This window comes from Camelus ferus, chromosome 5 (genome assembly GCF_009834535.1).
Source record: "Camelus ferus isolate YT-003-E chromosome 5, BCGSAC_Cfer_1.0, whole genome shotgun sequence".
Classification (NCBI taxonomy): Eukaryota; Metazoa; Chordata; class Mammalia; order Artiodactyla; family Camelidae; genus Camelus; species Camelus ferus.
In genome coordinates this window covers 69,470,454-69,495,524 of record NC_045700.1, presented here as the reverse complement: position 1 = coordinate 69,495,524, position 25,071 = coordinate 69,470,454, and the positions used below count along the sequence as shown (strand labels likewise).

The following is a 25,071-nucleotide window of genomic DNA, read 5'->3' as shown; positions in this document are numbered from 1 at the left end:
ATTACGAACACCCTTTTGGTAACACAGGGCAATGTTTGCTGTAACGTGAAAAGTTATTTATGCTGTAATTAAAACACAGCAGTAGAAAGGAAATTAGATTATCCTGCCTACTGTCTTCCTGGCATAGAAGAGAGCATCTGAGGCCCAAGTCCTTACTTGTAGCTCCTAGAACATAGATCCTTTAACTCTCAGGGCAGCTCAGCTTCCTGGTCCACATCACAGACAGGAGAAAAAGAAGTAGACATAAAGGAGAGACCTAGTGAAGTAGGAAGAGTCCTGTACTGGGAGGCAGGAGACTAGATTTCAGTCCCCTTCTAACAGTGTAAACTGCACACAGGGCAGGACCGACGTTCTGAGTGGTGAAAAAATATTGTCAATGCTGTATTGCCAGAAAATAGGAAAAGAGTCCAGGGCTGCTAGCGATGTGGCAAGTGAGGGAGAGAGAGCAGGAGTTCATTAGTAGAGAGTGAATCAGTCTGTAAATCTTTATAACTGTTGGGTCGTTGATATGCAAGCGAGAATAACTGCTATCTAAAATTTTACTGCAGCCGACCGTCTGAATTATCCTAGATAGAGTGCCTTGTTCTCAAATAACACTATCCATTCTTAATTTTAGGCTATTTAACCAATTCTTAGTGAGTCATTATTTAACTGATACTTATTGTCTTTACTGAGCTAACTTTATGCTGCTGTGATAGAAAGCACAGAGATACATCAACCCACACATCACGTCCTTGAGTGCTTGCAGACTGGCTAAAGCATGATGGTCCTGCAGATGAAAGTATGAACACAAGTATTTTAATAGAAAATACCATGTGTTAAGACACTGTGAGGTGCTATGAGGCTTTTCCTCAGGGGTTAAAACCTACTAGAGATGAAAGACAGGAATACAAGGCAAGATAAACTATAAACACAGCCATGAAAACAGAGAAAGCACTGCGGGAGGCCAGAGGAGGGAGACAGCCGTTCACCTGGCAGGACTGAGGACGTCCTCAAGGTTGGAGTCGTGGAGGAAACATCAGAGGGGAACCTAAGAGGCTCAAGTCCACACTGCATTACTGAACACAGAAGCCAAGGAGGGACATGAGCAACGACGCCTCAAGGGGACCTGGTGCAGTGCAGTCACAGACAAGGCAGAGGTGGGTGGAGACGAGCCCACTGTGCTTCATTTTTGAAAAATGTAAGCAGAGTGCTGATACCCGAATCTGCTTCTTGGAGAGAGAACTCTGGAGGAAGCATGGAGGACGATCTGGGGTGTGGGAGACCTGTTGGGCGGACCCACAGTAACCCAGGAAACCAAATGAGGTTCTAAATGGCAGACAGGAAGAATGGGAAGCTTGAGACATGTTTTAGAAACAGAATTGACAGGACTTAGGAACCAACATGGAAGTGGGGAGCAAAATGATTCCTGAGGTGTTGGGCTGGACACAGGACAGTGGAACAGCAGGTGAGTAGAGAGAGCCCTTACACATAAACAAAGCAGGGACCCTCCCCTCGGGAAAACACCCGCCCCAGCTTCCACCACCGTCCTCCACTCCCGCCACCTCCGCCTCGCCCAGAAGGCTGCTGTGGAACCAGCTCCAGAGCTGCTCCTTGTTCTCTTGTCAACTCCGAGCCCACAGGGCGAGAACACGGGTTTTGCTAGGTGAAGAAACAGTGTCACCTCCGTAGGCAGGGATGACTTAGCAGGTCAAGAGTTTTAAACAAGACACTAATTTCCTATGTCGAGAAGACACCTACAGTCAATAAAGAAAGCGTGGGGTTAGTGGAGGTGGCAGGAAAGCAGCCCTTGTTTCACTCTCACTGACAGACTCCAGTAGTGACGGTATTTGTCCTTTTTTAGAAGATGGGTGTGACTGCAGATTTTATCTAGTATCACTGAAGTGAAGTCAAGCTCCCATCTTTGCTTCACAAAGATAAAGCAATTCAGGGGTGTTGAACAGACACTTACTGTTGAAAGCTCCCGCAGCACGAAGGCCAAGGTCAAGGAGTTGCGAAGGTAGGAATTGTGAAGAGTGGGCAGGAGGCTCAGACCCCACCGAAGGCTCCTGGGATGTGAGACTGGCCTGGGGGCTCCCAAAGGCAGCCTGGCATTCCTGGGAAAATTCCATAGCTCTCGAAGAACCAGGACTTAGGAGGCTGTTCAGAAATGAGAATTCCTTCTCAAAATCATCTTCCAATGAATCTAGTGGTAAATCTTCTGCAACTGTTGAGTGAACATAAAAACAGAATGGCTTTTTTCTTTTTGAGGAAATGAGAGTAGGATGAAGGGCAAGTCGAGTTTCTTTTATTGCTCTCCTACTTTCTCAACATAATTTTTAATGAACAATTAAACTAATTAGAAGTTTATGTGAAAATAATTTCTAAATAGGTAGGCTACAGATCAAAATGACTATATTCACTATGAAAATATTCAGCTATGATGACTTATTTGTGAAACAACTAAGCAACCACCTGTGTAAGACAGAAATCACAGGAGGTGCAAGGAAAACAGATGTAAAACAGTAACAGGAGACTTTAATATGGCACCCTCAGTGAAAAACAGGCCAGGAGGACAAAAGTAAAGATATAAAAATGTAAACAGCATTGTCAACATGGCAGTTATATTTAAATATATACAAACCTTAATGGAAAACATACCTTCTTCTCAAGCACACATTGAAAATTCACAGAAATTAATTATAACTAAGGCCACACACACAAAAAAATCGGTTTCTTAAAATAGATATACTACAAAGAACATGCTCTGATTATAATGTAACAAAATGAAATAATTTCTTAAATAAAACCAAAAAACTAAAAGGCTCTTTCACCTGTAAATTTTTAACACCTTCTGTTAAGCAACTCTTGGTTGAAAGGGGAATAGAATTTCCGAAAAATAATCATAAGGTAGACCTTTCATATCATTATCTGTGGGATATTTAAATAACAATTAACAAGAAAAATCATGACCCTAAACACCTTTATCAGTAAAAATGAAAGATAGGGGCTTTAGCATGATAGAGAGGTGACATCTATGGACCCACAGATCAGTTTTTAAATAACTGGTGAAAAGTATTTTAAAAACAACCATTTAAAATCTCTGGAAATTGTTCCAAGGACACACATCAAATGAAAAAACATTTACTCAAGAAAATCTAATAAAATTCAGAAAGAATGAGAGACTGTGGTATTTGAACTAAGAGCCACTCCCTTCCACCCCCTTCCTAATTCAGCAAGATGAAAATGTGCTCTAGCCCAGTGCCGCCAAGAACTCAGGGCTCCCTCTCCCACCAACTCTCAGTCAAGAGCTATCTTCCCAGGAGGGTCAGATGTTAGCGCTTCATATCCTGTCCCCAGTTACCTGTTGCTAAGGCTAAGTCCTGAGGAAGCGCCTGTTTCCCACCCCAACACCAAGACTCCAGTCATGGGATTTGGGAGTGGCATGTTGAAAATATGGGGCCCTGATCACTTGACCCTGCTCATAAGGTGGTAGTTTCATGCTGGAAGAGCCAAGCCAAGAAAACTCTCCTCACTTAGCACTTAGCTACTAGAGCAAGATATCAATCAGAGAGAAATTCGGTCTTTTTCACAACCCCAGATCAAGCCCTGACTCAGGGATTTTGCCTCAAGGGAGAGCAAATTATCAAACAGACAGATAGCTCCTATTTTTTTTCTCCAAGGGAACTGACTTCATTTGCAATACAGTGCGGAGAAATTCAGTCTAAGGATGCTCTCAGAAACAGTGCAGATTGAGGTGAAAGATAAGTGGGAAAAGACTAATAGGTTCATTGGACATATGAACTAAACTATAGGCCAACTGGCTTGCCTGGAAGAATCAGGGAAAAGGCCAGGAGGGAAGAGCCTGCTGGAGGTAAGAACAAATCTTAAACACTGACTTTTGGAACTATCCTTTCAAAGGAGTCCAAATTTGATTGGTTTTGGCTCTAGAACAATTTATGGTCCAGGGCTTTCTTGAAAACAATAGAGCAATCAGCTGGAGATTAGTTGGATTAAACAGCTGGATGTGGTCATGGAAAGAGACTCAGAGAGGCCTTACTAAACTTCACTGTCATCCCAGGTGACTGGGTATATGTAAGCCTGCCATCCATGAAGAGTTCCACTGTTGTCGGGGGTCAGGTAGGGTGGGGAATAGACTCTACTGAAACAATCCAACCTGACACTTAAAAAAGAAAGAAAGCAAATAATAATAACAAGCCCCAGAAAGCGAGGACCAATAGCTCGTTACTAAAATATATTATCTAAAATATCCAGTCTTCAACAAAAAATAAGAGGGCGTGCCAAAAAAACAGAAAAGTATGATCCATATGACAAGGAGAAGGAAGGCAACAGAAACTGCCCGTGAGAATGACCAAATACGAAATGTAGTAGACAAAGCCTTCAAAGTAGCCCTTATAAATAAATTCAAAGAATGAAGAAAAGTATGATTAAGGGGAGTGAGACATTGTGCTATACACCAGAAATTGACACGCTGTAACTGACTATACTTCAATTTTTAAAAAAGTAAAAAAATAAAAATAAATAAATAAATAACAAAGTAAAGGGAGTGAGGTGATAGATGTGTTTATTAACTAGGTGGGAAGAATCTCTTCACAATTACTCATATATTAGCACAATGTACAATTTAGATATCTTACAACTTTATCAATTATACCTCAAAAAAGCTGAAAAATGTAAATGCAATCTTAAAAAAAGGAAAGGAATGTGTGATGACAATGTTGCATCAAGTAGAGAGTATCCATAGAGTTAGAAATTACAAAAAGAGAACCAAATGAAAATTCTGAAATTGAAAAGTACAATACCTGAAATGAAAAATTCACTAGGGAGGATCAACAGTAGATCTGAACTAGCATAAGAAAGAATTAGCCAATTTCAAGAAAAACTGATAGAGATTACATAACCCAAAAAAACAGAGAGAGAAAAAGAATGAAGAAAAATGAGAAAGGCCTCAGAGAAATGATGGGCCAACATCAAAAATGCCAGTATACACATAACAGGAGTCTCAGAGGATGGGGGATGGGCTGGGATTAGAAGAAATAATAGACAAGATGTCCAACCTTGCTGAAAACATCAATCTATTCATTCAACAGGCTTTACAAAACCCAAGTAGAATCAATACAAGGAGATTCATATCTAGATACATCATAGACAAACTACTGAAAGCCAAAGAGAAAGAGAAAATTCCTACATTCATGGATTGGAAGGATCAGTATTATTCAGATGACAATTAACTCCAAATTGATGCGCGAATTCATTGACGCATGAATTCAACAAAATACATATCAAAATTCCAGTAAGGTTTTTTTGGGGGGGGGGGAGTGTAGAAATTCATAAGCTGACTGTAAAATTTATATGGAAGTACAAAGGGATTAAAACAGCCAAAATAACTTTGAAAAAGGAACAATGTTGTGGGGTAGTGAGAATTACACTACCTAATTCCCAAATTTACTATAAAGCCACAGTAATCAAGATAGTATGGTACTGGCCAAGGACAGGTATATAGATCAGTGGAACAGAATTTAGAATTCAGAAACACATCCTTACATTTTTTGTCACTTGATATCAATAGAAATGCCAAGAAAATTCAACAGAGAAAGGAGACTCTTTTCAACAAATGGTGCTGGAACAACTGGATATGCATATGCAACAAAACACAAAAACAAAACTTAGATACTTACATCATACCATAAACATTTAACTCAACATGATCGTAGTCCTACATGTAGGAGTTAAAATTATAAAACTTCAAGAAGAGAATATAGGAGAAAATCTTCATGACCTTGGGTTAGGCAGAACTCTTAAGATATGACACCAAAAGAACAATTCATAGAAGGAAAAAGAAAGACCGGACTTCATAAAATTTTTAAAATTTTGCATTTCAATTGGTGAAAATGAGAAGATTAGGATGAGATTTGTCATATATCTGACAAAGGACTTGTATCAAAAATATATTTAAAAATCTTACAACTTAATAAATAACTGAACTTAAAAATAGGTAATATACTGTATAGCACAGGGAAATATATACAAAATCTTATGGTAGCTCACAGTGAAAATAAATGTGACAAGGAATATATATATGTTCATGTATAACTGAAAAATCGTGCTCTACACTGGAATTTGACACAACATTGTAAAATCACTATAACTCAATAAAAAAATGTAAAAAAATTAGGTAATCTTAATACATTTGTCAACAAGAAGATACGTGAATGGCCAATAGGTCTGTGAAAAGATGTTCAACATCTTAAGTCACTGGAGAAATGCAAATTAAAACCACAAACTAAAAGCATTAGAATGTATATGATTAAAAAGATGATACCAAATGTTGACAACGTGGAGAAACTAGAACCCTCATACTATGCTAGTGTGAATAAAATGGTACAACCGTTTGAAAAATTTACGTTGGCAGTTCCTTACAAAGTTAAAGTCATATTTACCATAGACTGAACTCCGTATTTAAAAGTGGTTAAGATGGTAAGTTTTATATTACATGTATTTTACTACAATAAAAAAATTAAGGGAAAAAAAGTAATGAACTTAGCTATAAACAATAATATGGATGAATCTAAAAAACATTGTTTAATGGAAGACACAAAAAATTAACTTTTATATAATATTTATATGAAATGTCCATGAGACAGTAATTTATAGAGACAGAAATGAGATTAGTGATTTCCTAGGGCTGGGAGTCGGGGAGTGGGAGCACAGATTAATTGCAAACAAGCATGAGAGAATTTCAGAGGTAGTGGATATATTCTAATACTCAATTGTGGTGATGGTTGTACTACTCTATAAATTTAGTAAAAATCACTGAATTTTACCGTTACAGTGAGTGAATTTTATGACCCTAGGGAGCCTCTAAGCCCAGCTAACAATAATGCCCAGCAGCACATTCCAGTTTGCAGCCCTGCCTGGCAGCAGAACCCAGCCTACGTTCATGCCCAATTGCTGGGCACAGCCTGCAGCCTCACCCAGGCAGGGAGCCCAGTCAATGACCTCACCCAATTGTGGGGTACAATGTGAGTCCCCACCCAACCAGGAAGTCTGGCCACTGACCTTGCCCAAAAGCAGAGCACAACCACAGTCCTGCCCAATGATGAAACCTAGCCTGTGGCCCTGCCTGGTCACAAAGTACAGACTAAGGCTGTATCAGACCATGAAGACCTGCTGCGGCCCCACCCGAGTGCAGAGGCCAGGCGGCAGCACCACCTGGCCAGGGAGCACAGCAAGTGACCCTGCCTGACCAGAGGTGATGTGGACCTCAGAGCTCAGCAAGTGGCTCGCCCCCTTTGCCACCTGAGAGCGTGGGCAGCAACTTTACCCAACCAGAGTCTGTTACACATTACAGTTAAATTGTCTAAAGTCAATGACAGAATTTTGAAAGCTGCAAGAAAAAAGTGACTTGTCACATTTCAGGGAAACCTTGTTAAGACCATAAGCAGATTTCTCAGGAGAAACTTTGCAGGCCAAGAGAGAGTGGGATGATATATTTAAAATACTGAAAGGAATAAACTGTCAATGAAGCATGCTGCATCCAGCAAAGCTGTCCTTCAGAAATGAAGAACAGATAAATACTTTCTCAAACAAACAAAAGCTGAGAGAGTTCATTGCCACTAGACCTGTGTTATAAGACATGCTCAGGGGCACTATACAAGCTGAAACAAAAGGATGCAAATTAACCTTGTAAAAAATGCATGAACATGTACATCTTACCAGTAAAGGTAAATATATAGTCAAAGTCATATTCCATAATATTGCAATAGTGGTGTATAAATCACTTCAAACTCTAGTTTATAAGTTAGAAAACAAACATATTAAAAATAACTAGAACTACAATAATTTGTTATTGGATACACAAGATAAAAATGATGTGAACTGTAACACCAATAACCTAAAATGTGAGATGATGAAAGTAAAACTATAGAGTTTCTATATCCTATCAAGTTGTTATCACCTTAAAAAAAAAAGGATGTCACAAATAAGACATTTTATGTAAGCCTCATGATAATCACAAAAAAAAAGTAATAGATGCACAAAAAATTTAAAGGAATCAAAGCATACGACCACAAAAAGTCATCAAGTCAAAAGACAGCAAGAGAGGAATAAAGGAACTAGGAGATTACAAAACAGAAAACAATGAACAAAATGACATTAGTAAATCTTTACTTATAAATAATTAAATGTAAATGGATTAAATTCTCCAATCAAAAGACAGGAGTGGCTGAATGGGTAAAAAAACAAGATCCAATGGTATACTGCCTACAAGAGACTCCCTTTAGCTTTAAGGATACATACACAAAGACTGAAAGTGAAGGGATAGAAAAATATATTCCATGAAAATGGTAACTAAAAGAAAGCATGGGTAGCTACATTTACACTGTAGCTATAATATATACACTATATATATATTCACATACCAAAGAATGAAATCAGACCCTTATTTTACACTACTCACAAAAATTAACTCGAAATGGGTTAAAATGTAATATCTGAAATTGTAAAACTCCTAGAATAAAAAATAGAGAAAAAACTCCTGGACATTGGTCTTAGCAATGATTTTTTGGGATTTCACACCAAAAGCTCAAGAAACAAAAGTAAAAATAGATAAATGGGACTAAATCAAAGTAAAAATCTTCTGCAAAGCAAAAAAAGAAAAATCAAGAAAATGAAACGGCAACTACAGAATAGGTAAAATATTTACAAACCATGGATCTGATAAGGCTTCAAACCTAAAATAGATAAAGAATTCATACAATTCAATATTAAAAAAAGAATAATCTCATCTTTAAAATGGGCAAAGTAGACATTTTTCCAACCAAAGACATACAAATGACAAACAGGCACGTGAAAAGGTGCTCAACAGTACTAATCAAATCAAATACAAATCAAAACCACAATGAGAGATCACTTCACATCTGTTATAATGGCTATTATCAGAAAGACAGGAGATAATGCTTGGTAGGATGTGGAGAAAAAGGAAATCTTGTGTACTGTTGGTGGGAAGGTACATTGGTACGTCCATTATGGAAAACAATACAGAGGTTCTTCAAAAAATTAAAAACAGAAGTACTATATGATCCAGCAATTCCACTTCTGGGTATATATACAAAGGAAATGAAATCACTGTCTTGAAGAGGTATCTGTACTCCCATGTTCATTGTTACATTATTTACAGTAAATAAGAGGGCATTATGTTAAGTGAAATAAGTCAGACAGACAAACACCGTATATCACTTATACATGAGATCTAAAAAAAGCCAAACTCCTAGAAACAGAGACTAGAGTGGTGGTTGCTAGGGCCTGGGGGATGGGAGAAATGGGGAGACTGGTCAAAGGGTACAAACTTCCAGTTACAAGATGAGTAAGTCCTGGGGAGCTAATGTACAGCATGGTAACTATAGTAAACAATATTGTATTGTTTACTTAGCAGTTGCTAAGAGAGTAAAACTTAAATGTTCTTATCCCCAAAATAAATATGGTAACTATGTGAGGTGATAGACATGTTAAGTAATCTTACTATGAAAATCATTTTGGAAAATATATGTGTATCAAGTCATCATGTTGTACACTTTAAACTTTACAGTGTTACATGCCAATTACAACTCAGTAAAGCTGGGTAAAAAAAGTGAACTCAAAAGTGTTTGTACAGAAGAGACATAAAAAGTGACAAAATTTTAAAAATTAAATGGATATTAACACAATCTCCTTTAAAAGGCTGTGACAAACTGTTTTGACATTTATATCTGATCATTTCATATTTTAATAAATTTACCATCTTACCTGGTTCACTTCCCAAGCTCATTTCCTCATCTGACAAAACTAACCTAAAGGAAAAACAAAACAAAACAAAAATGCAGATTTTGGTTAAAATACATTTGGGTACTCATATTCTACAAATAGTTTTATATGGTTTAAAGAATTTCTTTTTAACTGAGGAGACATATAAAATAGCTGTCCAGTTGATCTCCTAAAATCTGAGACAAATCTTACTCCTTCTCTAGATCTACATAGATTGTGAAAATAATCCTTCACTCTTTATTCTTTCAATATACATTTACTGAGTATTGATGAAGCAGGAGGCACTGTGCTCAGCACTGTGCTAAATACTATACCACAGAGAACATCTGTCACCAAAGTACAAAGTTTAGTTTTCAAGCATTGAAACATTTTGCTCAAGAATATTTGGGAACTGGAGAGAATGAAGAACTGTAGAAAAAAAATGGAATACTCTACTTGGAACAAGAAAGTGATGATGACAAAAGAAGACACATTTGCCTAAAACATTCTCAATCAATATGAATTCTGGAAATTTGTATCATCCATCTAGTATAATAATAATAATAAAAAATGAAGATAAAGAAATTGAACTAGACTTAATCATTATTCCTCATGTATAACCTCACAACTCTAGTAGTTGAGGTTTTTTTAAATTAAGTCTTTACAGACACTTAAAAAGCAATACAGTATTTATACGCAAATACTGCAAAAATAAACCTACAAACAAAGCAAACAGATTCTTTGACCTGGAATGAAATTCCCAGTAACAGTATACATATATGGTATTTTAAACAACTTGGAAGAGAAGTGCTTTGGAATCTGCTAGTTAACTCAAAACATAGCTTTCATAATGCTGAGGATCCATGAGAATATTCTGAAGAAAACGTTTAGAAATGTAATAATGAAAATATTTACTAAATTAGTATATTTAATGTAACATGATTTTAAATGCCAGTGTATAACTAAGTTAATACATTTAATTTATAACTGTATATCTGATTACTTAATCTATATCCTAAAACATTTATATATCTAAGTTAGTAAAAAAAAATTTGTTTGGATTTCCCTGGTAGAGAAATGCATCAGATGCTTATATTTCAGATCACCTTCTACTCAACAATATAAATATATGGTTGTCACTGTTTGGGCCTATTTCCGGGTTCATATTATACTCCGTACAATCTGGTTAAATGAAAAGTAAGTGGCAGCTCTGAAAGGAAAACAAGGGTAAGATGTGATAAAAGGGCAACAGGCAACATGAAGGATGTATATAGCAAGAGCCCCCATTTTCAGGTAACCAGTCCCAGTCCCTTCTGTGTTGCTTTGAAGATAGATTTTCAATAGCTTCTGTTTCACAGCTGCTGACCCTGTCCCTTTCTTTTCAAGCTGCCCCTTCTGGGATTCACTAGCCTCTTATTACAGGGCTTAGACTCCCTAACTATAGAATTTGGAGTTATCAGCCCAAACTGTTCTGTACTCCTATCATCTACTTTGTCTACCATGTTAAAAATGGGGTGGCAGGGAAGGTTTCAAAGCAAATTAATGTTAATTGGAAAAATGACATAGAAATAAGTATTCAGTAAGTCAGAGAAGAAATAACTCTTTCCAAATAGATCATAACACGATACATAACTTTTGCTTGCTTACTTATTGAGGTTTTCAGTGAGACAATCATTTTCTATTTGTTCTTCTTTATGGTGTTCAGTAAGCTTGCTTGGAGAGTCTTGTAGTTGCTAAGGATAAGAAATTCAATGTTAAGTAGATGGAAAGACTCTGTTTCTCTCTTTGTGCAAACAATGAGAATAAAAATTCTAAAGAACAATATAAAGTGGGGAGGGTATAGCTTAGTGGTAGAGTGCATGCTTAGCATGCACAAGGTCCTGGGTTCAATCCCCAGTAACTCCTCCAAAAATAAACAAATAAATAAACCTAGTTACCTCCTCTCCCCCCAAAAAAAGCTCAAAAAAAAAACAAAAAACCACCCACACACAATATGAAATAGGAATAGTTCTGAAATAGAGAGTGAGAAATAAGGGAACTAAATGTTAAAGTCATTTTTAATTGACGTATAGTTGATTTGCAATGTTGTGTTAATTTCTGGTATACAGCATAGTGATGCAGTTGTATATATATTCTTTTCATATTCTTTTTCTTTATAGGCTATTACAAGGTATTGAATATAGTTCCCTGTGCTATATAGTAGGACCTTATTGTTTATCTATTTTATATATAGTAGTTAGTACATGCAAATCTCAAACTCCCAACTTATTCCTCCCTACCCTCTTTGCCCCTGGTTTCTTTTCTCTATCTGTAAGTCTGTTTCTATTCTGTAAATAAGTTCACTGATATCATTTTTTTAGATTCCACATAAAAGTGATACCATATGGTATCTTCCTTTGTCTTTCTGGCTTATTTCACTCAGTATGATAATCTGCAGGTCCACCCATGTTGCTGCAATCTCCAGGTCTATTCATGGTATTATTTTATTCTTTTTTATGGCTGAGTAGTATTCCATTGTATATATATCACAACATCTTTATTCAATCATCTGTCGATGGACATTTAGGTTGTTTTCATATCTTTGTAATTGTAAATAGTGCTTCTATGAACATTGGGGTGCATGTATCTTTTTGAATTAGACTTTCCTCCAGATATATGCCGAGGAGTGGGATTGCTGGATCACATGGTAAGTTGTTTTTTAGTTTTTTAAGGATCCTCTATATTGTTTTCCATAATGGCTGCACCAAACTACATTCCCACCAGCAGCATAGGGGGGTTCCCTTTTCTGCACACCCTCTCCAGCATTTATCATTCATAGACTTTTGAATGGTGGCCATTCTGACTGGTGTGATGTGCTACCTCACTGCAGTTTTGATTTGCATTTCTCTGATAATTAGTGATAGTTAGCATTTTTTCATTTGCCTATTGGCCATTTGTATGTCTTCACTACATAGATGTTTGTTTAGGTCTTCTGCCCATTTTTTCATTGAGTTGTTTGTTTTTTTGTTATTGAGTTAAATGAGCTGTTTGTATATTCTGGAAATTAAGCCCTTGTCAGTGGCATTGTTTGCAAATACTTTCTCCCATTCTGTAGGTTGTCTTTTTGTTTTGTTTATAGTTTCCTTTGCTGTACAAAAGCTTGTAAGTTTATGCAAATATAATTTGACCTGAGCCCCATGTCCTTTGCATTCTGGCTGCCTGTGGCACACACACTGTGGGCTAGTCACTGGATTTACCACTTTGTGATATGCCAAGAAGACTTATGTGTTGTTCGCCTGTATCGTAATTCTCTAAATACAGCTAAAGATCTTTAACTTCAAGACTGAACAGAAATTGGATTTTAAATTTGCCTGAGTACAATACCCAGTGAAGCATTCATATAGGAAATTAAAAAAAAAGACACATGCACAGTAAAAAACAAAAAAACTAACTCAAGGGTCTCTATTAGACTGGAAGATGATAGAGCATGACTTAAAAATCCATACCAAGTCCCAGCAATGTACAGTTGCAAGACTACAAACCAATCACAGATATCACATCTAGCTTGAGTTAAACCAAACATTTTCAAGCACTACTGAAATTAAGGCAGAATGATTAAGTTCAAAGGTACTGAAACCTAGCCTACCAGAACTGAAGAAATGATTAATACAGTGCAACTCTGCTGGATGAGCCATTTACAAAGAAGGTTGACAGGAAGAGTACATTTTACACGTAGATGTTATAGAAAGAGGTGATCTAATATAGGTGTCCCTTCAGCGGCAATCAGACATATATAATGACCAAACCTGGCATAGTTTTTGCATCATGAGTTGCATCCATGACATGAGTGTAAAAGTAAAGCAAGGAGATTTTTCTTTAACTTCTAAAATTGTCAAGTAAGTAATTTGGTCATTTTTGAAAACACAGGGCCACTTTCCATCACTTGTTCCTCTAAAGTTTTTCCTTTCCATAACCTTGTTTCTTCTTTGTATTTTAATTTTCTTTTCACTTTCCACCTCTTTTATTCCCCCACACCTTACTAATATCTTAAGCCCACCAGCAGTATTCCCATGTATTTGTGCAGAGTTGCTCGTAGGAATCAGGAATCAGGAAAGTGCAGAAAACGACTGGCTAAGAAGTGTAGAAAACTGTCTCCCAGTGTTTCATAAAGTTGAAATTAGGCTTAGCAAAAAGTAGTTTCAAAGTTATTATCCAAAGAAAGTGTAATGTATCTAACAAAAGAACAGCGAAAGAAACGTACCTTGAGAGCTACAAAATCAAATGGATGAAAGCCAGCATAAGCTCCATGGATTTGGGACATCATCTGAGCTGCTTTCTCCCAGAATCCAAGTAGTGTTCTCTGCAGAAAAAAAAGAAAAGAAAAGGTGACACCACAGTTCTGCTTCCTCTCCATGATTTTTTGTCAGTGCTATTTTTTTCTCACTAGTATGGTAGATGAATAGCTGTCAAATAATGAGAAGCAGAAATTAAAATCAATTTCCAAGGCAGGGGAATCTGAAAGCACTGTAACTATTAAGTCTGCAAAGGAATTGGCATCGTATCTGCAGGTGTGTGCCTATCTGTATCCAGCACTGAAATGTACACAGGAGCCAGCTAGAGGGTACTTGCAGCCAAGAGAAAAAAACTGGAGGATTAGAACACCCTCTGAGGAATCCAAAAGAAAAATGATAAAAGCACCAAAACATCGTAATTGCATTAGAGGTATATGTGTAAACTTCTATGTCGGTAAGCATATATAAGCCTTTATTAATTGGAGAAAAATAGTATGTACCACAAAGTCTGGACTTCCATTTAGGATTCAAGAAAGACTTGTCCAAAAAATGTGTTATTCAAGCTAACTGAAGTAACTGGACATCTTTCTTGTTGCTTCAAGGTTCCTGTTCAAAGTGAGGGGGAGGCGTGGAGAGAATAAAGGAGAGCTAACTAACAGGTACTGTGTTTCAGGCATTACGCCCATAGGTGGTCATGCACTTTTATTTTCAGGTGTAGCCTTTATTGATTCTTGAATTCCACAGTAGTGAACTGAATTAGGTAGATACCCAAAAAGCAGCAGTGAATGTCCATTTCCTTTGGCTTATTATTCTTTTCTTATGTAAAAACAGTTTATTCTCCTATTTTGCCATTTATAAATACATAGTAAAATCAGTAACTGTTACTTATTCATATGTAACTTCCTCATTGTGTGCTATTTATGTGTGGTTTGGAGTAAAATAAGCGCAAGTGAGACTTCTGAGATTAAAGTGATGTGGAATGGCAATTTGGCAGAATGAAAAGAACACAATCCTAGAATTAGAAAACTTAAGTTTTTAAGCCTGATACTGCATTTGTTTTAAGTCTCATTTAATTCTCACTTTCCTCATCCATAAAATGATAGAAAAGTGTTAAATTTGGGGGCCACAGCATCTTTATTTCAAATGAAATCATATGTAGGACTAGTTCAAAATGGAGTAGCTCTGGGTGAACCAAGGTTAATGGGCCTTGAATCCTGCCTCCTCTCAACATTCCCCTCCTCTATCCTAGACAGTCCCTAAGTCAGTCTCTTTCTCTCTGTCTCTGTCTCTCTCTCCTAGTACACCAAGGAGAATGACGTGAAGCCATGGGAGCAGGCATCACTGAGGTCTTATTCAGACTAGTATTCCATGATTCTGACTATCATAACCTCCATAAGTCAGTTTTAGGACAGTCAACAATTTTTATACCCTTTAGACAACTTTTAAAAAGGAATCTCACCACTAGTCTTTACTTCAAGGACATGCTGACCATGGAGGTGGATACCTGGTAGGTAGTGAGTGAATGAGATAACATATTGCAGCGACTAGCTCCAAGTAAATCCACTTTCTGACAGACATCCATCTTTAACTTGTCAAAAGAAGCTTTGCTATTTCTCACTTGGATCTGTACCTGCAACCACAAAAATATTAATTATAATTACTGATAATACAGATATACAGGATCATGAAACACATTTTCAGACACATGAAATTATAATAAAAAAGACTAATTTCTTTCCCTATATTATTATTTAATGATTAGTGGTAAAGGTTTTGACTATTTTTAGTAATTGTAGGACATCTTTCCAGCAGATATCTTTATGCTGAGAAACTATATGATGATAGATGGACAGAATACAGTTAAGAACTAAAAAAACAGATTCCAAATAAAAAGAAACACCCAAAACTACTGATAGGTACTATTTAGCTAGAAAGAGTAAAAGAATAAATGGAAAGGGACACAGTTAGTGTTGGGAAGCATTAATAATGGTTCTGAATCAGATAAGTTTATAAATTTAAATGCAGGCTTATTATATTTCTTATACATAAGGTGAGTCATACATCACCACGTAGTGTGAATATTCAACTTTGTACTCATTCATTCATTCAACAAATATTTATAAGGTATCTATTATGTGCCAGGCACTGTTCCAGGCACTGGGATACTGTGGTAAACAAAACAAAGCTCTTCCCCACCATCCCTAAGTGAGGAGGCACAGGAAAATAAGAAGTAAATAAATACATAAGATAATCTCAAGTTGCAAAGATAACATATAAATGCAACAGAAATGGGTGACTACTTTAGGTAAGATGGCCAGGGAAGTCCTTGGTGAGCTCATGCATGATGTCTGAATTGGGACATCGTCCAGTGCATGCATGATGAGTGGGCCATGCTAAGACCCTGAGGAGAGCTGTTCAGGCCCAGGGAAAAGCAAGGACAAAAGTCCTGGGTGTGGGAGGTGGGTGAAGAGCTTATCATGTTTGCAGAACAGGAAGGAATATGTTCTAGAAAGGATCGAAGCATAGAAAATAAGTACAACATGTGGCATCAGAGGAACCAGGGATCAGACTGTGCAGGGCTATTTGGGTCCAGATAAGAGGTTTGGATTGTATTCTTTTTTTTTTACTTGAGGTGAAATTCCCATAACATACACTTAACCACTTAAAAATGTACCATTCAGTGACACTAATGTGTTCACAATGTTGTGCACCACTCACTTGGATTGTATTCTAATTGTCAAAGATTATAAAGGGGACAGGACAACAGGTTTCTGTGGCCTGAGGCCACGTGTCCACCTACTTTCCCAGGTCTGCTGGAGTAATCAATGAGGCAGAGTACTCAAAGCAGCTAGTATAAAGGCTCCATCAATATTAAATATGATTTTTACTGTAGGTACTTTAAATATTTATAAAATGAAGGAGTAAATGAATTTTATTATTCATGCAGGGTAGATTTGGGGACATAATTTATAATGAGTTTATTTAGCAAAAACGTGTATTTATACACATATAGTTGCTTTAAAAGTTTGTGGTTAAACTACATATTGTGACAGAATGAAAAATTTGACAACCTTCACTTATAATTAATAATCATTCAGTGGGGAGGGTACATAGCTCAGTGGTAGAGTACATTCTTAGCGTGCATGAGGTCCTGGGTTCAATCCCCAGTGCCTCCATTAAAAATAAATATAGGAAAACCTAATTACCCCCCCCAAAAATGAAAAAAATTAAAAATCATTTAACATGAATTTTTACATAAGTTATATGTTTTTCCTGACTAATAAACTATTTTCCTCCTGTAAACAACTCCTAAAAGTCCACATGAACAACATTTAAAAGGTAGTTAGGTCTATTATGAGAGGTATAAAAATAATAGAAAAGGATGATGGGGTGGAGATGTCACTCAAAGAGTAAAAAACAATAGCGTGACGACCTTTTGTACTTCAATTGAGGATTTCCAGGCAACCAAGAATTTACAATGCAACATAGTTCCCCAAAATAGTTTGATGTTCTATGTGCTTGATTAAATTATTCTGTAGAGGTTCAATAGCTTTATGTATCAAAAAACCAACAAGGGTGTATTTTCATACTTTTCTGAATTTTTCCATTTGTTTCAAGGTGTCTGGGTCCAGTTCTTGGGATACATCTTTCATCCACAGCAGAGCTCCTCTGTATTCTGTGCGCGCCTGCTCCATCCGATTAATTGTCATCAAAGTATCAGATACAGCCCTTTGGCTGAATGTTGCTACTTCTTGCTTAAGACGAGCCAAGGGAGTATATAGGGCCAATCTAAATGGCAGAGAGGTAAAAATCAGAGAGATGTACCTCCCACGAGCAAAATAAAACAAAAACAAAGGTTTAAAACAACTGTAAAGCATAATTTGTTATCAAGATGAGTCTATAAACAGGACATTATTAAGATGTCCAAGAAGTTTTAGAAAACAAATAAGAATCTTACAGCTAACTTTGAACTGTTAATAAAAATGTGTCTATATCTCCCCCTTTTCTCATTTTAGGTAATATATATTATTTCTGCAGCATTTTGGATATTTACCCATGTATAAATAAATAATCTACCAAGTAAATTTGCCATTTAGAAAAAAATTCCATGAGTAAAAAGAGAGCCTGTATTCATAAAGCACAATCCTTTAAGCAGAAAGCCTTTCTTTTGACAAATTTAGGGAAAACCTGGGTATAGAAAAGCAGATAAATGCTAGAAAAACTAGTGAGGATAAAGTTCTTAGCAGCTGAGGATGAGAACAAGAAAAAAAAGAATTTAAGAAACGTAAGTCAAACCCAGCCCTTCTGTTCTGCTTTTGACTTGGTAGGCCTTGTATTGAGTGTCTCTTTGTCACCTCCTTAAAGATAGATCTTTGCACTGATGCGGTACTTCAGAATAAAGTCACTTAAGCTATACATTGTCATTAAAAGTCTGATAGGCCTGTTTTTATTTTTCTCCTGAAAATGCAACGATTTTGTATTGTACCTATTGTATTTAATAATTGTAAATTACTTGTATAATATAATACACAATTATGTAATATATAATATAATAATTATATAATATTTAATTGTATTAAGACCTATTGTATTTAATAATTATAGGAGATTCTTTGCAGCAGGTATTTTTAATGCTAAAAAGTTATAAAATAATAAATGCAAAGTATATAACTAAGAAGAAAAAATTTCCTCCACTTAAAAAGAGGAAAAGTTCCAAAGTACTCAGAGATTGTATAGTATCCAAAAAATTAAAAACCTATATATATACATACACATATTCTAGCCACTCTCTTTCTCTGTTATATTAAACCACTTAAGAAATTTAAACACAGGCCTAAAGGCTATTACTAGGAGTTAGGTAACCTGAGAATGTAAATCTTTAAATAATTATTTTAAATACAAAATAAGTAAGAGTTAAGCATCAAAACAATTATATACTGCAATGTATTTCTCTTTTAATTGGAATGATCAGAAACCTTTACAAATATGTACATTTAGCTACATACATCAAAACTGTCATACTGACTATAAATTTAAGGATGATGCAAAAGCATGGTAAACCTTTGCTTGGCTGAAGAACAGAGTGCCCTGCCAGTGGCATCCATCATTTCGCCAGCCTGTGTTGTGTCCCGTTCTGCTTGGAACTTTAAAAAGAGCCCTAGTTCGTTTTCTTCCTCTGATATAACTAGGGAAAAAAATTACAATACAGTTCATTGTTCCATTTTATCATTTGTTTAAAACACACACATACAACTAAAATTCTCATAGCAATAATTCTTTAAACATAAGAATTACTTGAGGGAAGAAGAAGAGAGACTTATTTTTAAAATGCAAGTTCCTGGGCTCCAGAGATTCTGATTTTATAGGACTGAGGTTATGGTTTTCTTTTCTTTCTTTTTTCTTTTTTTTCTTCTTCTTCTTCTGTTTTTTTTTTTTTTTTTTTTTTTTTACAAGCACTTCAGATGGTTTTGATGCAGTGAATCCATGGATTTCACTTTGGGAAAGACTGATCTTTAGTGAAAAAAATCCAAAATGATAAAACAAAACCACAGATGATGCATTTTCAAAAGTACAAAGATGCATTTTAGGATCATTGCCGCTTACAAAGTACTCATGTTTTTTATTTCAACTTACTCTCGTCTCCCATCCTGGCTTCATTTTCCTATGCTCAGTATCTCAGATCCACAATTGTCCACAATTTTGCTTCTAAAACCCTAAAAGTTGACATGTAGTGCAATACTAAACGTGTGGTTGGTGGACCAATGCCAATTCAGAACCATTTGCTACCAGCCTGTGACAAATAACAAAAGTAAGAAACTATTTAGGAACGTTTACCAATTTGACTATTTTATATCTGTTGAATATAATAATAAAAAGTGTGCTTATATTTTGCATGTTTTCTTTAATCTCACTTTCCTAAACATTCATTTTTATTGTGTTTTCAAAAGTGCCAGTTTACAACAGATTAAAAGTAAAACGCAAAACAGAATATGGTCCTTCACCATAAAGTTTTAGAAGCACTGATCTAATGGAAGACAACCCTCTCATCACAGTAAGACAAATAGGCCAGGGGAGTCCATAAAGCGTTCAAACTGTAAGGTTCAAGTGAAAAACATGACCATGTCATGCCTAAATTCACCGAGGTTTACTGATGGAAAAATTGAAGTTAAAAACTGAAAGGGAAGTCCCTTTCAGTACCTAGAAGGCAGCAGGCCCTGCAAGGGAGGCCCTGGGAGAACACGATGGTGTTATGGGAGAGAGTGTCTACATATTCTGTAGCAGCATCTTTAATAAAACCATGTGCTGTCTTATCAACAATTAACCTGATCAAGACTGGACTGGCATTGGTCCATGGACCATACTTTGGATTTGAGGAATCTTGTTAATTTAATATTCTTACATAATTAATTACTTGAGAGATGTACAGATTATACATTTCCTTTGAATCAGAACTTCATAAAATATATGTCAGTGAAAACTATTAGAAAAAATACTAATTTGTGGATGATGATTCAGAAAGCTCCCTGGGAACTGGGATTACCTCATGATCAAATATCAGTTGAACATGAATGCTCATTGAGCCTTATCCATATCAATGCAGAAAGGGGAGGAGATGAAGCTGAATTTGTGCTGATTCTGTGTTCGGACCTCCTGCCAAAAATGGCAGACTCAACTCCTGTATGTTCTTCCCCTAGTAAAGATTTACAGTGCTGGACGAATCTACCGTAGTCGTCTGATGCCAGCCTCAACATAAAATGTATTAATAAAATAGTCTTCAAGAAATCATGTATTTATACACAATCTTGAAGAGAAAGTGAAAAAGATAAAATCTATATAGGTATACCTCTTCCTTAACTTGAAATGCTTCACCAGTGTGCTAAAAGCTCTCGTGATTTCAGGACAAAATGCAGGATACACAAAGTTACCAATGGTTCTTTACATTTCCATTTCTATCACAGGACTCCTCTGGTCCAATGACTGTGATGGCTCTTTACTGCTTGGTTTGCTCTTTTATCACCCTATTAGTCGCAAGTACGAACTCTTTTGTCATGCAAACTATCCTCACTCTTTAAGTTACTCCCCTAACTCCAAATCCCTGTCCCCCCACATATTCAACTTCTATAAACCCTTCAAGTTTTACTGCAATTCCATCTATGGAGTTGCCTTTACCAATCACTCTAATACACAGTTATTTTTCACTCCAAGACAATTCAGAGTTATGTCTGTACCACTATTCTGAACTCAATTACATGCTATTCTTTCTCTTGTATTTTGTTATAAAAAGTTGTTTCTTCAACTATTTCCTTGGGAAAAGCACATAGTCTTAACGTGGCAGGCACTCAAAAATAATGCTATACTGGATTTTTTGCCTTAATGGGACAATATATGAGCTTTGGCTACAAATTTTTGAGATTAATTCACATAGCTACCCAGGAAAATCACTCATTGAGCAGATATTTGTTGAGTACAGACTACATGCTAGACATTGTTTCTAGGCTATGAGGACACAGAAATAAACAGACAAATTCCTATCCTTAAGGAGAGCATATTCTAGTGGCAGTAAGAAAAACATAAAATTTACAGAATGCTGAATACTGTTAAGTAGACAGAAAGTTATGAGAAAGAGGAGTATTTCATTTTAGATAAGGGGGTCAGGGAAGGACTCACTATAAACATGATATCTGAACAGATACCTAAAGAAGGTTGGGAGCCTACTATGCAGATATGCCTACTGTGAAGGAAATGAATTGGTTCGAGAGGAGAGAGTTTTAGGAGATGAGAGTAGAGAAGCAACCAGAGAGGTGGCCATGCCCAGTAGGGCACTGTAGTTAACGCAGTGCAGAAGAGATCCAAAGACTGAGTTCTAACCAGAAGAGGTCAAGAAGAGAGGTGCCTCTGCAATGGCAGGAGACTGAGAAGGAATGACCATTAAAAAGAAATCCAGGGATATATGGTGCCTGGCAGCCAAGAGAAGAGAGTGTCTGAAAGAGGAGGGAATAATCAACTGTGTTCAATAACGTGACAAGGACTGAGAATTGGTCCCTGGACTTAGTTCCTTATTACTACGACAAGAGCAGTTTGGTGGAGTGGAGGGGATGAAAACTTGAGTGAGGCGAGTGCAAGAGAAAGTGGAAGGAAAGAAATGGAGACTATGTATATAATTATGTCAAAATTTCCTGTGAAAGGAGCAGAGGAATGGAATGGTAACTGCTAGAATAAGTGGGGGTCAAGAGAGAGAGTTTTTAAATGATGGAAGGAAATCCACTTAAGACTCTGGGCAGGAAAACTAGACTCAGCAAAATGAATCTGTGTCAGAGGACTTGACGAACTGAGGACACTGACTGGGTAATTTGAGAACAGGTTACTATAAATACTCATTTTTGTCATAAGAAACTATTTACAAAATAATTCCATAAACTACTATTTTTACATTAAATCTTTCACTTCAAAAAATGCAAATAAATATATATTGTAAACAGGAATTATTGGATAGATATCTATGATTTCATACCATTGAGTCTTAGCTGATATTTCTCAACTATCTTCAGAAGTTCAGTGCATGTCTCTTGAATGGAGTGAAAAACCTTTGAAATATAAATTTTATTAGGACAGTTTAAAGAAGCATAGACAGATATAAAATATAAAAAAGCACTTCAAAAGCAAAACATTTTCTTATAAGTATTACGTCTATTTTTCTTGACTGTAATGTACTTCAGTTTTGGTTTTATTTATTTTTTTTAACATTTTTTATTGATTTATAATCATTTTACAATGTTATGTCAAATTCCAGTGTTCAGCACAATTTTTCAGTCATTCATGGACATATACACACTCATTGTCACATTTTTTTCTCTGTGAGTTATCATAACATTTTGTGTATATTTCCCTGTGCTAAACAGTGTAATCTTGTTTTATTTCTGATAATAGAAAACACATTTAGATTTCCTCCATGAGGGCTGGAAAAAATAGTCATAAATACATGGGAGCTAATAAAATTTTTTAACTGTGGTGTTTGTCCTCCCCTGGGCTCCAAACTATCTAAATAGCAAAAAGTTAAATCTAATATAAACTACATCAAACATTGCCTACCACAAATGAAAAGAGTAAGGAAAGAAAATGTTAACTAACTCAAGAGTCTGGCTTTTCTCCAATATTGGTCTAAATAAAACAGGTCAGTGAATTTACCAAAACAAATTAAATAATGTGTTACAACATAAAAAATAAACTACTTTCACATGATTTTGTTTAGAATTTTCCATGAATATTAATTCCTTCATTACCACTGTTGCTAATAGCTAACAGAAAAATAAAATATCCAATAAACTCCTATTTCAAAGTAAGCACATGAAAATTTGAGATCAGGATACATTATACACAGGAGGTAACTCTTCACACATATCTATATATGTAGGTTTTCCCAGGGAAACAAGCTGGCATAGATTTTAGGGTGCAGCATACAGAAGACTCACAAGGTCCTATGCTGAAGAACTGCAATGAAGTTCAAAAAGACTTTGGAAAAAAAAAAAACCCAAAAAACAAAACAAAACAAAACAAACCCCAAAAGACCTTGGCACTGTAGTATAGTATTAGGCCCTAACCCTTTGTTTATCAAATGAATTTCCAACATCCCCAATTAAGCCTGAATGCTGTATCTATGACAAAGTTATGCTATTATTTTGACATTTGATCAGATCAAAGGAAGATTGATAACAGACACGAAAATCTAAATGGAGGAGCAACCATCAATTTTCCATATGAGGTTAAGTATGTTTGGATTGTATTTTGTATATGGATTTGGCAATTTAAAGAGCTGTTTTAAATCCAAATGGAAGGAGACTAGACAAGAATACAAAAATGATAGTTCTATTATGATGAAGTGACAATGGCTGATTTTTTCCCATGGGTCCTTGAAAGATTTATATATTATTGCTATCCATTTTTACAATAAATTTTTTTCAGTTTTAGTGAGGTATAACTTGACCAAATTGTAATATATTTAAAGTGTACAACATAATTTAAGTATATATACTTGTTATGAAACTATTTTTCATTTGTAAAAACAATAGTACAAATATGGGAGAAAGTTCTTGGTTGATTCCAAATACTTGTCTAATGGATAAGAATAACACTGAATATAAAATATGTCACCCATAGATTACTTAACGATGTCAAACAATATGAAAAAAATCTATTTTTGTGGGAATATATGTGGAAACAACAAAGAGTTCCCTTAGTGTTAAAATATACTACCTACAATGAAGTCCCTTTACTTTTTCCACATTTGTAACTGAATCCTAAGAGGAATACTTTTCAACACAAATAGTAAAAGCTTATTAAATAGAAATAATTTCTATTTCCATATTTATTATGGCAATGATGGAAGTTTATTTTTTGTAGAATGAAATTACTTAGTAGATTGACTTATTTAATTAGACCTATATTTTTAATAATTCTAACAAACGATTACATTTCAAGCATAACAGAGCCCCTGCCTGGAAATGTTTATAAAAGTTATCTTAAGTTAGTATATTTACACAGAATTAGCAAATCTGCATTTAAAAATCTAGACCCTTTTCATTAATATACATGAGATCTTTCTTCTAATTGCTTTAGTTACTTAAAAGTATAAAACATATAGCTTTAAAGTTGTTTCATGGTTTATTATTCCTTTTATTTAAAATGAAAAACAGAGCCAAAAATACATGATGAAATACTTCAATTAATTCCATCCCTTAATAATAGAAACAGAAACTCCAACTTGTAAAATCCTAACCCACTATTTGATTTCAATTAATTTATTTCAGTGAGGTACAAACTTTAAATAAAAGTAGTACAAAGTATTATCACATGATATATAATGAGTAGACGGTCCCAATTAGGAATATAGTTTTTATAAATTGAAATATAGTCAGTTATAATGTGTCAATTTCTGATGTACAGCACAATGTCCCAGTCATGCATATACATACATATATTCATTTTCATATTCTTTTTCATTAAAGTTTATTATAAGATATTG

General features: G+C 35.6%; 1 protein-coding gene across 5 annotated transcripts in view; it reads right to left on the bottom strand.

Annotated features, from left to right (window-relative positions):
• ICA1L (islet cell autoantigen 1 like) overlaps nt 1-25,071 on the bottom strand; it is a 50,357-nt gene that overhangs the window by 5,865 nt on the left and 19,421 nt on the right. For 3 of the 5 annotated variants that reach the window (XR_004320042.1, XM_032480050.1, XM_032480051.1), the window contains 8 exons: nt 22,564-22,636; nt 19,113-19,236; nt 17,642-17,840; nt 15,556-15,681; nt 14,021-14,119; nt 11,428-11,513; nt 9,784-9,827; nt 1,952-2,206 (listed from right to left, as the gene is read on the bottom strand). Coding sequence is in view for 4 of the 5 variants with exons in the window: in XM_032480050.1 (XP_032335941.1) it covers nt 1,952-2,206; nt 9,784-9,827; nt 11,428-11,513; nt 14,021-14,119; nt 15,556-15,681; nt 17,642-17,840; nt 19,113-19,236; nt 22,564-22,636 (1,006 nt within the window). In the remaining variant the exon portion in view is untranslated. Of the gene's footprint in view, nt 1-1,951; nt 2,207-9,783; nt 9,828-11,427; nt 11,514-14,020; nt 14,120-15,555; nt 15,682-17,641; nt 17,841-19,112; nt 19,237-19,685; nt 20,484-22,563; nt 22,637-25,071 lie in introns of those variants that run through there. The other 2 variants (XM_032480052.1, XM_032480053.1) reach the window with 2 other exon arrangements.